A 17028-nucleotide genomic window follows, 5' to 3' on the forward strand; every position below is an offset into this window, starting at 1 on the left:
TGTTTTCATGTACAGGTGATAGAAACCTGTGCATGACAGGTTTATAAGTAACTAACTACTGGCAATAACCTCTTGTTGTGCCTGTGTCTGAGAGAGCCAATAACATGGTGGTTACTTGTGGAGAAAGCATCACTTCAGAATAGCTGGGTGCTGTTGTGAATCTGTTTCAGAATAGGTTAGAAGTGGAGGCATAGAGTTTGATTAATTTTTGTGGTTATTAATGTGCTTGCTCTGGCTTGTGTAGTTGGGTTAAAAAATGCAGTAGTTAAGTTTTTGTATAAGTGGATGTTAAATTGCTCTCTCTGATATTTGATTCTATGTGCAGAGGTAAATAGTAGTGTTTTTTTCTCTTTAATTAGATCACCCAGAAGACACAATGAGCGTTAAAGCTTTCAAGCTCGTTTCTGCTGTTGAGCGGGAGATGTTAATGGGAGACAAAAATTACATCAACATCGAGTGCATTGAGTGTTGTGGGAAGAACCTCTATATTGGAACCAATGACTGCTTTATCTATCACTTTCTGCTGGATGAAAAGGTATCCACAGCTGGAAAAATAACTTTTGCTGCCACCAAGCAACTACACAAATACCTGGGTTTGAAGAAGCCTGTGAGCGAGTTGAAAGCAGCCTCTGCCCTCACGAGACTGCTTGTGCTTTGTGACAACACGATAACACTAGTGAACATGATCAACTTGGAACCTGTCCCCACTGGTGCTAGGATCAAAGGAGCTGTGACATTCACACTGAATGAAAACCCTGTGAGTGGGGATCCTTTCTGCGTTGAAGTTTGCATTATCTCGGTCAAGCGTCGCACCATTCAAATGTTCATGGTGTTTGAAGACAGAGTCCAGATAGTGAAGGAAGTGTTTACTCCAGAGCAACCCTGTGCTGTGGCTGTAGATGGTTACTACTTATGCCTTGCCCTTACTACACAGTATATAATTTTGAATTACAATACTGGCGTCTCCCAGGACCTATTTCCTTATTGCAGTGATGAGAAACGGCCAATTGTGAAAAGAATAGGCAGACAAGAGTTTCTGTTGGCTGGCCCTGGAGGCCTAGGTGAGACTAAGGATTTTAATTTTTTTGCAATTTTTTATAACTTCTCTTTGTTTCTCTGAATTTCTGAAGCAAAGCTTTACAAATTAAGTGTTATGCATAATAATGATGATTTCCTTCACAGGTCTATATTGGAATGCTGAGATAAAAAGAGGATGATAAATTTTTGATACTTAGTACTATTATAACTCTATAATGCTATTATAACTGTAAAAAAACCCCACACTACCTGTTTTTTATTAATGCACAAGATTTTATTATTATTTTTATTCACATGAGGTGTTTTATTTTAATCAAAGCTTCATTTCATTACATCTTGCAGCCCCTACCAAAAAAAATTGTTGGGTATCAAGTGAAATTTCAGAGATTGATAGACAGTCTGTAGTGACTAGGGGGATTGTGTTTGTGGACGTTGCTACAAAATTGTTCAATTAGTGTAGATGAATTAATTTTTTCCTCAGTTGCTATTCAGAGGAGCTCATATGAAATCCATTTTATAGATTTTAACAGATTCTCAAGAAGGTATGTTGTGCTACAGTATTAGTAAGAAATTTTAGTGGAAATTGCATCCTACCTCCTATAATAGTAATTGCTGTCCTAACTGTAGGTGTTTTCAGATACTACCCAGTTTTTATGCTCTCATTTGCTTAATATTTTTAGTAGTATTTATTCAGCTCTGTTTTAACAGAAAATGATACTTTAAGTATTGCAAAACCAAAGTTAAATCATGTGAAATCATGCTCTTGTCTAAGAGATGACTGTAAGGACTACTGTAATCTATCTAAATGGACAATATGCTGTGAGGTTAGTAATCTTGAGCTTTTTTTGGAAAAGCTGCAATATCCCAGAGCTGACAGACCACAGAGAGAATGCTTTCATGCTGTTTGCCATATGACTCTCCTTTCAGGAGACACTGTTTATGTATTTTCCCTGAAACATTAAGAATAGCGTGGCACAAAGTTCACAGCTATTTAGGTCCTTAATTTGGGTTTTGGCTTTTTAATATACATTCCAAAGAAAATCAAGTGTGCAATTATTAATTCCAAAGAAGATCAGTTGCTTATATTGAAGTTTTGCTTTTTGATCAGAATGCGAGATGTACATCAACTCACTAGCTTTTCTCTGAAGAAGTAGACTCTCAGTATAATTTGAGCTTATGTGAGTTAAAGTTGTTCCAAGATGGACTTGGGTTTTTTTTTCCAGATACAGGGCTTTTCTAAGTCATTTCAGCTGCCTACTTCCTATTAAAGCTCTTAGTTCTTTTAGATACAGACATATATTTTTGGACATGAGCTGTTTTACTAGTGCTAGAGAAGTTAAAATTTGTCAATTAGCTAATTTTCTGAGAAGATTCCATTCTTACTTTAATTTGTAAAATTCTTTTAGGCAAGTCAAATCAGATTCCATTCAAGTAATTTATCTTTTTTTTTTTTTCTTTAAGACTATAATTTCAAAAGCGTAATTGTATTTATTTAGGAATCAGAATTTTATTTAGTCTGACTTTTGCTTTTGTCTGGTGTACTGTAAGAGAGATATATGAAGAGAAGGTTACTTATAAACTCCAACATTCTTGTGTAAGGTGTCAGGTATGTGAGATCTTAAGCAAATGAACTTGTGCTGCTGTAAACATGCTATAAACCACTCTTTTCCTGTACTGCCTCAGAGACCTTTTAGAGTATTTGCTATCAACTGTATAATTTGTCCTTGCTTAATTAATCTTCTTTTTTTTTAATCTCCTGTTCTCTATTCCCTCCCCACTGATGTTTTGACCAAGTATTATCCATCTTGCTGTTCCTCCTTGCTAGCATTCCTAGTGTCTTTAACACTTGTCTCTTTGAAGTTATGAAGATGGTTGGGCACCTTTATAGTAGACAAGTGTTGTGTATCTTGGTATCTCAGGTGGGCCTCTGCTGTGGAATGCATGGACTTGAAAAGGCTTGATGTAAATCTTCAATTCTAATTTTATTTGCTTTCATATGTCTCATTGATCAGGGCATGCTGGTAGGGCATCTGTGCTAAGTTCAGCCTCTTTTACAAAGGTGGAGATATTTTGCATTAATGTATTTGGCTTTAGAGTGTTTGAAGTGACACTTACTTGTATTAATTTTCTTTTGAGTTAAGACTGGAATTTACATTGGCAAAAAGCAAGTGCTTAAAATGATAATGTAAAAAATCTCGGAGTTTATTGTGTATGTAACCTTTTTCTTTATCTGTACATTGGATTTTAAACTGATTGTTAGAATTGCTCATAGCAGATGCTTAGCCATTTGGTACTTTGTTGTGTTTACTTGCAGTTAATATTTAGCTCGTTCTTTCAAAAGCGGGGAGAACTTAATTTTTGGTGCTTCTTCATTCTGTCCAGTAATTATTAATTTACAATTGGAAATCAGTCCTTTCCGATACGTATGAAACTGCTTACCAAAATTCAGTTTTTTAGTTTGTGAAGCTCTTGTTGCATGCTTTTAATCAGATTTCCTGCTGTGCAGAGGCTCTAAGTGTTTAAAATTACAGCAGACACTTCTTGATATTGGTACAGGATATGCTTCCCAGCACCAGCTGGAGCAACTTCCCCAGATCTGAGGTGTTGACTCAGACTGAGCTCCCAATGGAGGGTGCAGCTCCTCACACCTTGAGCTGAACAGAGTGCCTCCTGCCTCATGCTGAGACTGGACCAAGGAAAAATATTGTCCTTGCCCATATGTGTGCTTGGTTGAGGATTTCTGTTGCCAAGTAAACGAGATGCAGTGGGAGGTCAGCAGAGTACATGGCACCAGAGATGGCAAAAAGGAAATTGAATCTTCTCCAGGACCCAGGCATGAGGCTTCAACCTCCAGCTGTACAGAGGGGAAGGACAGGCTGGGTCTCTGCTGTTCTGTGATGACTGACTCCGGAAACTCATGACTTCTGATAATGGGAAGAATTCTCCTTCTCTGCTTGCTGATCTACATCTATATAATATGCTCAGTGCTTACAGTAGCAGATGAGAAGCAGGAAGTTCTGTCCAACAAATCATCCAAGCCTGTACAATGTGCAGTAGCACCAGGAGGAATTAGGAAATAGTAGTAGTGGGAAGCTTCCTCATATTGGAGATGGGAGTTTTCTCGTTAATGCTGCTGGTAAGGAAACATCTTGAGGAGGAGTACCTGGATTGTGCAGATCACCAATGGATTGCACAGCTTGTGGTGATGGGTTTTGTCTTTTACGACTATGGATCCCTATATAAGGAAGAGATGGGATCCACCAGGTCAAGTGAGGCAAATTGTTTTTGCTATCTTGACTGAGCAACATGGTGAGTTGGATTTAGGTTAGGCATGGTGGTGGTGGTAGGCTGTGTTGGCAAATCAGTGCAAGGTGGTGTGATGAGAGACTTCATAAGCAACAAACAGAGCTGAAGAAGCTCTGCTTCGGCCATATGCAGAGACCGAACACAGAACACTGTGGTAGTGGAAGCTGTCTCACTTTTTCTGGGAAATCAGCACAGCTGTGTTTTAACAGCTGAGATGGGGGTTACCCTTTACATGGGAGCAGTAGAAAGGTGTGGTGGGGTGCCTTGGAACAAAGGACGAGGCCAATAAGAGTTTATGGATTTGGGTTAGAGAGCAAACTAGCATGGGTGAGCAAACTAATTGCGGTGAGTGCCTGAAATTGACCACTTCATCAGGAAAACAATGTAGGTAAGATCCTCTTTAGGTAATCTGAAGAAATCTACATTTGCAGGCCCTGGTTTTTAGGGTACACTTGAACCACTCCAGTACCTTCTGAAGGGGCAGCACAGCAGCAGACAAGGAGGCCAGGAGTTTTCCAGAGTGCACTGGTAGTGACTGAGGAGATGATGAAGGGATGTGCTCTGTTGAACACCATTGTGTTATCAACATTGTTCTACTCAATCCAAAATACCGGCTGCTAAGAAGAAAATTAACTCTGACCAAAACCAGGGCAGAGGCCAATGTCCATCTGGCATTGACTGAACACCATGAAGGGCAAAAAAAGAGCTTCTACAAGCACATCAGCAGCATGGGAAGGCTGGTGGAAGCTCATTGTCAAATGGGATGGAGGACCTGATGATGGAAAAGACTGAGGTGCTTAATGCCTTCTTTATGTCAGCCCTTGGGAACAATGGGAAAATCTGCCCTCAGTAGAGAAGGATCAGGTTATGGAACATTTAAATAAACTGGACAGACAAATCCATGGGACCTGTTGGGATGTTCTCAGGAATGCTTGAGGGTGATGGTTAATGTCATTGTGAGGCCAATTTATTATCTTTGAAAGATCATGATGATTAGAGGATATTCCTCAGAACTGGAAGAAAACAAATGTTTTCACCCCTGCCTTAGGTGATCAAGAGAAAGGAACTAGGGAAGAACAGCCAGCCCTACCCTGATCCCTCAGGAAGATGATCTGAGAAAATCCTGGAAGCTGTTTCCAAATATACAAAGGGCAATAATGTGGTTTTAAGTAATCCCTGTGGATTTAAAAGGGGGGAATTGCCTGACCAGACTGTCTTCTATGATTAGAGGCCAGCTTGGAGAATGAGGGGAGCTGTGATCCTGTGAAGTTCAGCAAGGCTTTGATGCTGTCTGCCATGACATCCTTTGTAGACACATGGATGAAAAATGAGCTGGAGAAACAGTTGAGGTGAATTGAAAACTTGCCTGAAAGATTTGTAGCCAGCAGTGCAGAGTGCAGGTGGAGACCAGTCACTAGTCTTGTACCCCAGGGGGCCAATGTGAGGTCAATACTGACATCATTTTAACAACGTGGCTGGTAGGGAAGGGCACACCTTCAACAGTTTGCAGATGATACAAAATATTTATCTCTTGGTGCTGAAAACAGTGTAGCTTTGTTTCAGGTAACTCTTGTAATCCATGGGTAGCCTATGCAATTTTTAATATGGAATTGATTGCTGGCCTCATCTCAAGTTTCATCAGACACATTCCTGTGCTATAAAAAGGCTGTGTTTTCTGGTTGTAGTTATGTTTATTGTTATCCTTAGGTGAGAACTGGATGAAGACAGAAAATGCATCATTCTGCCACAGAAGCTCTAGCTGTTGAAGGCAGAGGGATGTAGAGAGACATTGACTGGAATGCATACCTTTTCATTTCCATAAAGGATTTTTTAAATTACCTAAAAAAGATCTTTCTCATTAAAAAAAAAAAAGGGGTTTATAATTATTTGTGTTAGAACATCATAGAAATAGAAAAGCCTATGAATTAGTCTTTCAAATATAATAAGCCCTATGTTTATTACTGGTTAGCATGTATTTAGAACAGGCTTTCTCCCATGTTTTGAAGTGGGATTATATCATGGAATAACAACTGAAAGCCTTTAAAACTGGACAGTACATTTTGCCTGACATACAATTTTACTTATGAGTCATAAAAATATCAAGATCTATAGAGTAAATTAGGAATTATATATTAGACTTAGAAATTTTCTGTAAGTAATGGTCAAAAAACTGATCATTGCAGTGAAAAAGAACTCTTAGTCAGGGGGAAAGGGCTGATCATTTGAAAGCCACTGTAAGGGATCCAAAAGCTTGGTCTCTACACTGTAGTTCTGTAAAAGTCTACAATCTTCTGTTTTATTTTCTCTGTTTTTCTTGGTTTTGTTTTGTTTTTTCATTCCAAGAAGGATCTTGTACCCAGCTCGCCTTGCCTCATTATCCTGTGTTTGGAAGAGATTTTGTAAATTGAATAACATAATCTTTTAATCTCTTCTGTTCTTTAGAGCTCAGACTTATTCTGCCAGCTGTCAAGTGGCTCACTGCTGCCAAAGATCAATTTTTATGGGCATTCTTTTTAATGGCCTGAGAATTCTTGGTTTAAGGGGTATGAACTCATATTCAGAACAGAAGTTTACACTGTGCTGGTAAATATTTATAGAACTGGGCCTGAAAATTGTGACTGAAATTTCTCTTCAATTTATGTCTCAGAATTGGGGAATATCAAGTAGAATGAATAGAACCAGTGGCATGTGGTCCTAAACCAATGTAAAAATTTAATAAGCTAGGAGAAGAATGGAGGACAGAATAGACATGAGGAAAGGGAATGACAAAAAAACACCCTGCAAATTAACTGAAGTTTAATCTGGTTATTCTGAAGACAACATAAGAGTTATCACTGTAATAATAGGAAGTCTTTACTTTGTGCTGCTTTATACACAGCCTCTGCATTGTTTCAAATGATTGAAAATGCAGATGCTTCACAGGAAGTGACTCACCCCAAGGAGCTGGGTCCTTGTTCTGTGAAAAGGTTGGCTGTAGCAAAAGTGAAAAAGTGTAAGTAAACTATTGTGTCCACTAAAATGCTCTGTAGTCATTGGACACGACAAGAACAAGCACATCTGCATTGCCAGATAGGTCAGGTGGTGCAGGTCTGCTGCTCCCACTAAGGTAAGATTGTTTAAAAGCTGGGTCTCAACAAGTGTTACTGTTCTGGTATGAATTCAAACTGCATGGCATAATTCCTTTAAGAAAGCTCTTAAATTTACTAAACTTGAATAATTCCTGTTAGTTTGTTTCAGTATTCATCTCCTATCTGTTTTTGGCATTGTCTCTTCCTTTGCTGAAGAAGAATGGAAAAAAAAAAAAATTGAACTGAATTAACCAACATCTCTGTTAGGTCCAGGGAGGTGTGATGTGTTGTCATCACGCTGCCTTGATACTGCACCTGCTCTGAGACTTTCCACTGTTGTACCTTGGTAGCCTGCTTTGTGTTGGGAAAGCAACAGTCTTCAATCCTCAACTAGCATGAGCCTCAGGCTTTGTCTTTCCCTTTTTCTAGGCATGTTTGCTACTGTAGATGGGATTTCACAGCGTGCCCCAGTGCACTGGTCAGAGAACGTGATTGGGGCAGCTTTGTGCTTTCCTTACGTGGTTGCTCTTGATGATGAGTTCATTACGGTGCACAGCATGCTGGACCAGCAGCAAAAGCAAACCCTGCCTTTTAAAGAAGGTCACATTCTACAGGACTTTGAAGGTATTAAAAAGGACACTTTGTTGCATCAGTAACTCTGGAACACTGAAGTCACTTGGGTTTGTTTTTTAAACAAAGTATATAAGAAGTGTTGAATGTTGAAACTTTTGTTGCAAGTGCTTTCCTCATTAGATTCCTTGCAGACTTCAGTAATTCAAAATTTCGCACTTCTAGCAAAGTGTATGCTCATTAAATGTGCTGTAATTGTCAAGTTAATTGTTGGGTAGGAGCCTATGGAGTTAGAACTTTTTCTTGAAACTTGATTATTTCTTTCAAAGGAGCAATGTTAATTTAATGCTACAACTCAGTAATTGTGATCTACAGGTATTTGTCCATTGACTATCCTGACAAAATTCTTACATATTAGAAAGGAATACAAAAGAAAAATAATTTTTAAAATATCTGTGTAAGAGGTTTAAAATTGGATCTTTCACATAGAATTGTTAACCAAAAAAATGCAAAAATTTCTCGTGATCTGTTCTTCAGTTGAAAACTCTTAAGTGTGGAATATACTATGCTACTATTTTTTTTTCCAGAAAAGCTACAAACTCTAGCACTGTGAACTGTATATTTCTTGCTAGATTTGATGTATGGCTTAAAATTTTCAAATATAAGCCTGGGGAAATACCTGTTACTTAAAAGTTCCTACTCTCTGGAATCTGGACAATAACTTCAGTGGCCTCACCAGCTTAGTTCACCATGAGTGACTCTAGCCAATTTCTCTTACTTCGAGTGGAGCAACATCTGCTGTAACTAAATAAATTTACCAATATCTCTGTAATTCTGAGGTGGAATTCATAGGTAAATGGTACTATCGAGTAAATGTGGTAGCAGCAGAGGTCGCTTTTGGGACTTTAACCCTGTTTAGGTTCTTGTATCTTGAATTGTATATTTTAAAGCTTATTTTTGAAATTGCTTTTTCCTGCAGAGGCTGTAAATTGAATATATCTGTTTGTTCTGTCCAGGAAAGGTGATTGTTGCTACTAACAAGGGTGTATATATCTTGGTGCCACTACCTTTGGAAAAACAGATTCAGGATCTTCTAGCTAGCCACAGAGTGGAAGAAGCCCTTGTTCTAGCAAAAGGAGCTCGAAGGAATATTCCAAAAGAGAAATTTCAGGTTTGTCCTTCCTTTAATTTTCATGAAAACAGAAATTTCACAGTAGGGGCATGTATTCCATTGGTCAAGTGATTGGAGAATGTGTGGAAGGAATTTACATTGTGGAGAAGTTGTAATACCTTTTCTGATTTCAGCCTTAGGAAATAGGTATTCTGCTAAATTGTTTTGTACTTGCAGAAGCTGTGACTTTGGCAGGGTTGAATGCTGTTGTTCTGGGGTTTTGTTGAATTTTTTCAACTGTGTAACTTGAGAGAATTGAAAACAAAGCAAAATCAGAAATCTAGTGGCAGAAAATCCAATTAATGCTTCTTTGGTACTAGATTCAATTATTATTTGCTATTGCTGTTTAAAAATCTATATTTCAAATTAGAATTTTGAAATTTTACTTTTTTTATGGAAGATTCTCACTGTATCCTAAACTCCACAGTAGCACTTATCTTCAAAGTTAAGTGATGGGAAATCTTAAGCAAATGCATCTTACTTCCAAGCTCTTACAAGTCGTGCTTGTACTCCTGTGTAACTCAGATTTAAAGGTTTTTGTGTGGCACAGTGTCTTTAACTCTTTGATTACAGTGTTGATTAAAGATTTATACTCATTCCCTTCTACTCCTGATTTAAATTGCTGTACATATTCTACTGTATTTTCTCCTATTTAGGGACTTGTAAAAAGCAACATGACATCTCTACTCATGGAGTAGGTGAATGAATATTTGACTTAGTTTCTTTCCGATTGTAAAAGCAAATTTGATCTGTAACCTGCAGAAAATCTGTGGTTTTCCTTTTTTTTAAATATACTTTGGAGCATTTTGTTGCCATTAAAACAGTTGTGTTACTTTTGGTTTGTTTAGGAAGGTATACATGACTCTGGAAGATACAGGATTGCAATGGTTCAAAACTATTCTGGCTGTCAGGATCTTTTTTGTTTTTAAATTTCAAGAAGCTTCTAATTCCTTTTCATCTCAGTTTCAGTCAAGGCCCAAAAGGCAATCATTAAATGAAACTTGTATCAGCTTTCATTTTGATCCTTAACTCCTCTCTTAAATGACCAGCTGGGAGACTGCTGGAACTAAAAAGCTCATCGAAAAAAGGTTTCCATCCTTTTGTGAAGGTCCAAATACCTGAAAGTACTTGCAGCTTGAAAGTATTTAGGCAGATACAGAGTTCAGTTTCCAGCATGTTTTGCTTTGCATCTTCACTTCCTGCTTTATCCTTCCAATCTGTTTAAAGAAGCAAACAAAAATCTTGCTGTGAGGGCAGGATGCATAATCTAATCAATGTCTTCTATGTGTGATGACCTATCATTTTCCAATTATTTCTTTACAGTTCATGTAGGTTTAGTGTGGGAATGACTTTCTGTGTTTTGCCACTGGATGAACTACAATTCATTATCTAAAATACATTATGTAGAATCTCATTTCTCATCAGTTTTCTTGCATTAAGAATTTTTCAGCCTTTAAAATACATTACTTTCTTTTCACAAATATCTTAAGTGTGCAGGGTTGATCTTCCTGAAATTAGTTTCCTAGAATATTTTAAGTTCTTTCTAACTTAGTGTGCTTTTAAGGGTGTTCAGTTATTTTAACTCAATGCTACAGCTGAAAACCAGAAAACATAGTACTTGCAAGCAAAATAGCTGTTCTTTTTCTGGGGTATATTTGCAAATTGATATTAACCAGTTATCAAATTCTTGAATTGATGGAGTTTCCCACTGACTCCTACTAAAGTGACTCAATTTGGTCTAGTTGTTGAGACATTACTTCAGTTTTTCAGAGCTTGTCTGTAGCTGGAAATGTAACATGTTGAGTTTGCTTTCTAAGGGACTCTGATACTCTGATATTGTCGTTACAGACACATCAGTCTTGTGTAATGTAAGTCTGATGGAATTCAACCAAATTGCACATCTTATGTATGTGTTTTTGCAACATTTCTTTGACATACTTTAACTGACCACACAGCACTCATTTATAACTCCTTTTTGAGAGCTATCCTCAGCTATCATATCTATTAGAAAATTGGTATTTTCTAATAGGTATCTTCTGGTATCTATTTGCAAGCATTACTGAATCCTGAGCAGTTCACACTTCAGAGGCCTTATTTTGCCATTTCCTAATAGTAGTAGGATGGAGAGCATAGGGTTGTTGTCAAGGCACTTGATCCAACCACTATAATCTATCCATATATGACAGTGATTATTATTGTGTGGTTCATGAAGTATAGTGTTCCCTTTGTCACATGATGCAGTTTTCAATGGCTGATGCCATCTTATGTGTCACTTGAACCCAGGGCACTGCAGGGCAGATCTTGAGGACGTGGGATTTTTTTCCCTACAGTTCAGTACTTTGTCACTGCATGCATGCATGGGGGCATGTTCTCCCTCTGTATAGCAGCATAAACATATGTGTATGCATGCTGGTAATGCAGAATGGTGGTGGAATAGCAGCAATGAAGTACTCTACTCTCAGAATTATTTGTACAGTCGATATTTAGTTATTGAAAAGTAGCAGGTCATGCCTTAGAAGCTCTAACCTGTTATTTGACTTGTGGTTCCCGCAGACTTCAAATTTAGCTCTGCCGTAACGAATGAAAATTTCTTTGTTTTTGAGCATCAGGAATTCCTGCTAGGTAAAAAATGCTAAGCAAAAGTGCTCCAAGGAGATGGATATCTCTGCTGGATATAATTTTTGATAGAATACAAAGGCCTTTCTACCATGCTACCATGAAATGACTGAATACTACTTATTAATTTTTCAGGACAGCTGACGTTTGCAGAAATCATGGTTGATGGTAGTGAAGACCTTGGTTAGATTGACACACATCTTGCATAGGTATCTCTCTCTTTTTTTTTTTTTTCTTCCTAATTCTTTTTAGTTTAAAAAACATATTAACTGCACCCAAATCTGACCAAAAGACAAAGTGGCTTTCTAGAAAAATTCCTTTGGACAATGTAGTTGGTAATTCTGACCATTTTAGAAAGGATTTTTTTAGCAGTTGAGAGAATTAAGACTTCACTACAGCAATCACAGCTTCAGCAGTCATCTTTTTTTCCTATTGCTTTTTCAGATGTGAATTAATACAAATCTTATGTCATGTTTTTGTAGCTACTGGTTTTGATGTGAATTTAGTCAACAGTGCAGAATTTGCCCAAAGAATTGCAAGTCCTGTGGTGGTTCTTCAGAAATTATAAAGGACTAAGCAATGTGTTGAATTTTGATTAATAGTACCTTTTTAAAAGAAGCCTGTTCCAGATCTGACCAAATGATCTGGAAGAACTGAAGGTCTTTTTCTGTCATAAACAGAATTTAACTGTGTGTGTTTGACATGTAGGTCTAGCCCATTCTTAAAAATCTGTGAGAAAGGGAATATTGGATTTTCCATAATCTGCTCTGTTCTCCTCCATAATCTTTACCCTAGGACATCTTAATATCTAGTGTTTATATTGTCAGTTAAAAATCTACCTGGGTGTTGCCTATCTCATCATTGCATCTTTAAAAAGTTCAGAAAGTGTCTGTCTGTAGATATTCTACAATTTTTTGTTGCATGTCTTTAAGGGGGAATTGAAGAAATAGCAACATTTAAATAAAAGTGAATACCACTTTATTAGTTGAAATTTAAAACTGCTTCCTTCAGCCTATAGTTATACTATCAATGAACTCTTTTCCACTTTTTGTTAAAAAGATGCTGTACAGACTAGCTCTGCAATTCAAGCAGTGCTTCAGTGAAATTAATTCAAACTTTATTACAAAATCATAATTGACTAAATATGTAAATTTTAGTGATCACTCTATTGCAAAAATTGAAAACAGGCTTTGGGGGGGGGGAAACACCAGCCGATCTATTTTTGATACTAGCTAGTGGGGTGAGAAGTCTTTCCCTGGAAAGTCAGGCTGGATTTTAACATTTTTCTGCTGCCATGAGATGCAAATATTTGCGGAACTTAATCCTTCAGCAGTGTCATTAGGAAGGTGACCAGGTAGGTATTCATTGGTTCACAGATTACTGTGTATTGGTGTAATAACACTGTCAGAAATCCAAAATATTCTGGATATTTTGTGAGTCAATCCGCTAAAGAAGTTTTACTTCATAGCTTTAATTAAATCCTCTTTTAGCTTTTGTTAACTCTATTTTTAATCATTACATTGAATAGAAAGCATTAGTTTATATAAAGATGTCATGAGGTATTGTTTGTTTAATTTTATATTGTAATATTTGTCTGAAAAACTGTGCCTGATAACATTACTTTGTTTCCCCTTTTCTCCCATATACTAGGGAGGCAAGAAAAGAACCACAACCTTACAAAGCATTTTAGAGACTTGCTAACAACAGAGATTAAGTATTTCCATTACATAAACCATTAGTAAGCTATGCACAGACTAAGTGGACTGAAGCCAAGCTTTTCTGTTGGTAAATCCATAACCTTTATCAAGGTGAAAAATCATCAATCAGAGCATCAGTCCACTGTACTTGAGACCTGGTGCTCTTCAGCAATTCCTTCCTGGAATACGTTCCTATTGTATTGTAGTTTCTCTGGGAAGTTTTTACTGAAAATGTTTTTTTAAGTCTGATATTAGTAACAGTGTGAAACATTACAAAGCTGTGTATTCATGAGCAAATTGAAGGGAAAAACTGAGGACATGAGTAGGTAGCTGGGTGTATTTGCCAAAGTACCAGTGCTGTCACGAATGGGAATGCTCTGCCGAGCACAGTTTAGGTTCCTTGCTTTTAGTACTTCTCTTTTGCTGTTGGAAATATTCTGAGCACAAGGATTTAATTTAATCTTGTAACTGGTAGTTGGTTGACCATTCAGATTTAATAACTACCTATCATTTAAAGTAGTTCTCTTTCTACTGAGCTTCATTTAAACACTTTTTTTTGTCTAGGTGTGACCTTAACAGTAAAGTTTGATAACATAACTTTCTATACTATGATTTAGTTGGTCTTTAACCATATTTTTATGGTACATTGCATAATGTACCACATATTGGATAGGTTGAGGTTTTTTTTGAAGAATATTTTATTTAAAAAAAAAAAAAATCAAAGTAGCAAAACCGGCAGAAAGTCAAAAATATGGCCATCAGCTGAGGATGAGACTATGAGAGTTGCCAGCAGTTTGCACAGAGAGGTGGGACAGGAAGGAAGTGGCTGTGTGTGGTCAAGTGGGACCATCTTTATTTTTTGTGCTTACTGAATCATGGGGAACTTCAAAGATAACCACTGGCTTTTATGTTTGCAAATAACACAAAAAACCTGAGGCAAGTCAGTGTGATGTCAGATAAGTCATAATTTGAACAAGAAAACTCAAACTTGCTGTTTGTTGACTTTGATTTTAGTAAGTACTCATGAGCAGTGTTGTGCTCACACACATTTGTGTAAGAAATTAGTCTGGGCAGCAGATTCAATATATTCAGGTACATAATTTAAAATGTAGAGGATCAAGGTTTATTTTGCTCGTGACTTGTCAGATGTGGCTGAAGATGATTTGTTTGGTGTTTTTTGGCAGGTAGCTATTGCAGTAGTAACTACCAATAGTAACTAGTATTGCACTAGTAACTAGTACATAAATACAAATATAATAAAACTTTTTTTCCCCCTCCTTCTTTTTTATAGGTAATGTACAAACGAATCCTGCAGCAAGCAGGTTTTATACAGTTTGCACAGCTTCAGTTCCTTGAAGCAAAAGAACTCTTCAGGTAATTGTGTGACAAGAAATTTAATAATTTACCTTCTTTAAATAAGAAGTTAGTGTTCTTATTTTGAGAAACTTAGTTGCTTGAATGTTTTTTGATGCAGATGCGAGTTCACTGTAATAAAATGGTTTTCTTGGGGTTAAGAACAGAGTAATGTTGAAACAACTTTTTAGCTGAAGAGTTAATGCAACTGGTATTTTTTGGGATGCTAACAGATAGTAGCATTAAGCACTGAGTGTTGTATGTATGGAGATTTTTTTTGCTTTATGCCCATGAAGGTCAAGGCTTTATCACCTAGTCTGTGCTATGATTTACAGCATGAACATTGCTTTGTTCTTTTTTTTTAATACTTTTAACAAAAGGTATAACTTAAGCATTAGTTACAATTGAAATATTATTGACACAATTGCACTATTTTTTATGAGGATGTTGATACTGAATTTGCTTTACCACTTGTTCTGTTAGACCTTTTCCAGAAGACAGATTTGTACTTGAAGTCTGTACTAACCTTGCTGATTTAGCCATTTCAGCAGTCACTTGTTTATAAATTGACCTTGATATTCCACTTTCATTCAGAAAATGCTTCTTGTTATCTTTATTCTACCTGATAATTTCATTTCTGCTAGCCATGCCTCATCCTGTGATGCAGCACTGTCTGTAGTTAGTGGAATGCATGCTGACCACAAAAAATAACTCTCCTTGTTATCTGCTGAAATTCACTTTAAATCAGTTTAGAGTCTATGGAATAGGATTAAGGTTAGACAATTTTTAGTATACTGTAAGCATATTTACAGTATAGGGAAAAAAGTTGTCCTTGGATATATGGAAACACATTGAGGAACGTAAAGCTTTGAGGAATGCTGCTGTTGGTGAGAGACTTTGCCATTTTACTTCCTGTTCACCAGTATAATGAGAGACACTGGGTTTGGATGAGTAGTGTACACTGAGTGAAGATGAGGGAATGACAGGAAAGGCCTGAGCAGCATTTACAGACAATTTTTTCTGGCCACAACCACTTCCTCTATCAGCTAGTAATTGTTGTCTTTAGTGAGAAACTTGCAGTGTTTCTCCACCCTTATCTTTCAGACACTTGTGTATCTGACCTCTGGGTTGTGTATCTGAAGCAGAAGTACAAGTGGGGCATAGTTAGGAATATTTTAAGAGCAGTGAAAACAGGGAAATGTATCCTGTGAGGGGTTCTACCACCTTGTGGAAGGAACCAGATTTGCTTATGTATCCTCTATCCAGCTATCAGTCCATCTGACAAATAAGCTTTAATGAACAGAATTGTGGGAGTTCCTCCATAGAAACAAACATGCTTCATGAGAAAATGTGCTGGCCAGCCACAAATTTTGCAGCTCAGGCAGCATCCCAGGGTGTTCCCTTCCTCTAAAAGCTGCAACTCCAAAGAAGAACAACAGTTCTGCTGATGAATGAATTGCTGATGTCTGCTTAGGGAAGAAAGCCAGAGTATGTTTCTGTGCTTTTCTTCTGTCCAGCCATACATAAGCTAAGCAGAGTATTTTGGTGACTGAAAAAACTTGCTATGGTAATCAGGTTCCTTGATTTTCAGCCCTGGTGGGCACACTGAGTTAGAGTAACAGCTGCATGTGCCCTGATACAGTCTCAATCAATCTTGTTCATTTTAAACTTACTGATGCTCACAGGCAAAATGGGAGAGTGGCAGTCTGTGAAAACACTTCCTCCCATCCCGGTGTGTTGCTCTGCAGATGTTTCAACCTTGTTTTAGAATTCACTTCAATCTTAATGTCAAAGGGAAACTTGGTACCTATCTGAGGAAAGAGGGTGTTAAGCAGTGAAACAGGGTAGCCACAGTACCTCAGATCTTGATTTGATATGTGGTCCTGCTTCTGGCTAAATATAAAGCGAGGTTGTCTCACTACTTGGAAAATATCTGCCAGTTACAGCTTAGCAGGGGCAATTATATTGGATTAAAGGTCTTCATTTTCTTGCATTACCCTTCTTGGATAACCTTGTCAAGAAACAGTTCTATCTTATGCTTAAATTCATAGTTCTTAAAGACTGGAACTTTTAAGAGAAATCATTTTCCAAGTTCCTCATGGTTAATGCTGATGCTTCTGAATACTGAAGAAGGTTGACAAAAAGGAAGAGTGTGGTAGTTTTATTGAAACTCAAATAGTTCAACATAAAGAGGATCATTTTCTTCAGC

General features: G+C 37.3%; 1 protein-coding gene across 2 annotated transcripts in view; it reads left to right on the forward strand.

Annotated features, from left to right (window-relative positions):
- Positions 1-17028, forward strand: part of TGFBRAP1 (transforming growth factor beta receptor associated protein 1) — a 36505-nt gene that overhangs the window by 2298 nt on the left and 17179 nt on the right. For both annotated transcript variants that reach the window (XM_041468452.1, XM_041468451.1), the window contains exons 2-5: positions 360-1061; positions 7842-8036; positions 8999-9153; positions 14758-14840. In XM_041468452.1, coding sequence (XP_041324386.1) covers positions 377-1061; positions 7842-8036; positions 8999-9153; positions 14758-14840 — 1118 coding nt within the window. In that variant the 5' untranslated portion in view covers positions 360-376. The remainder of the gene's footprint in view (positions 1-359; positions 1062-7841; positions 8037-8998; positions 9154-14757; positions 14841-17028) is intronic.

The sequence above is a fragment of the Pyrgilauda ruficollis genome, unplaced genomic scaffold, assembly GCF_017590135.1.
Source record: "Pyrgilauda ruficollis isolate IOZ18807 unplaced genomic scaffold, ASM1759013v1 scaffold22, whole genome shotgun sequence".
Taxonomy (NCBI): domain Eukaryota; kingdom Metazoa; phylum Chordata; class Aves; order Passeriformes; family Passeridae; genus Pyrgilauda; species Pyrgilauda ruficollis.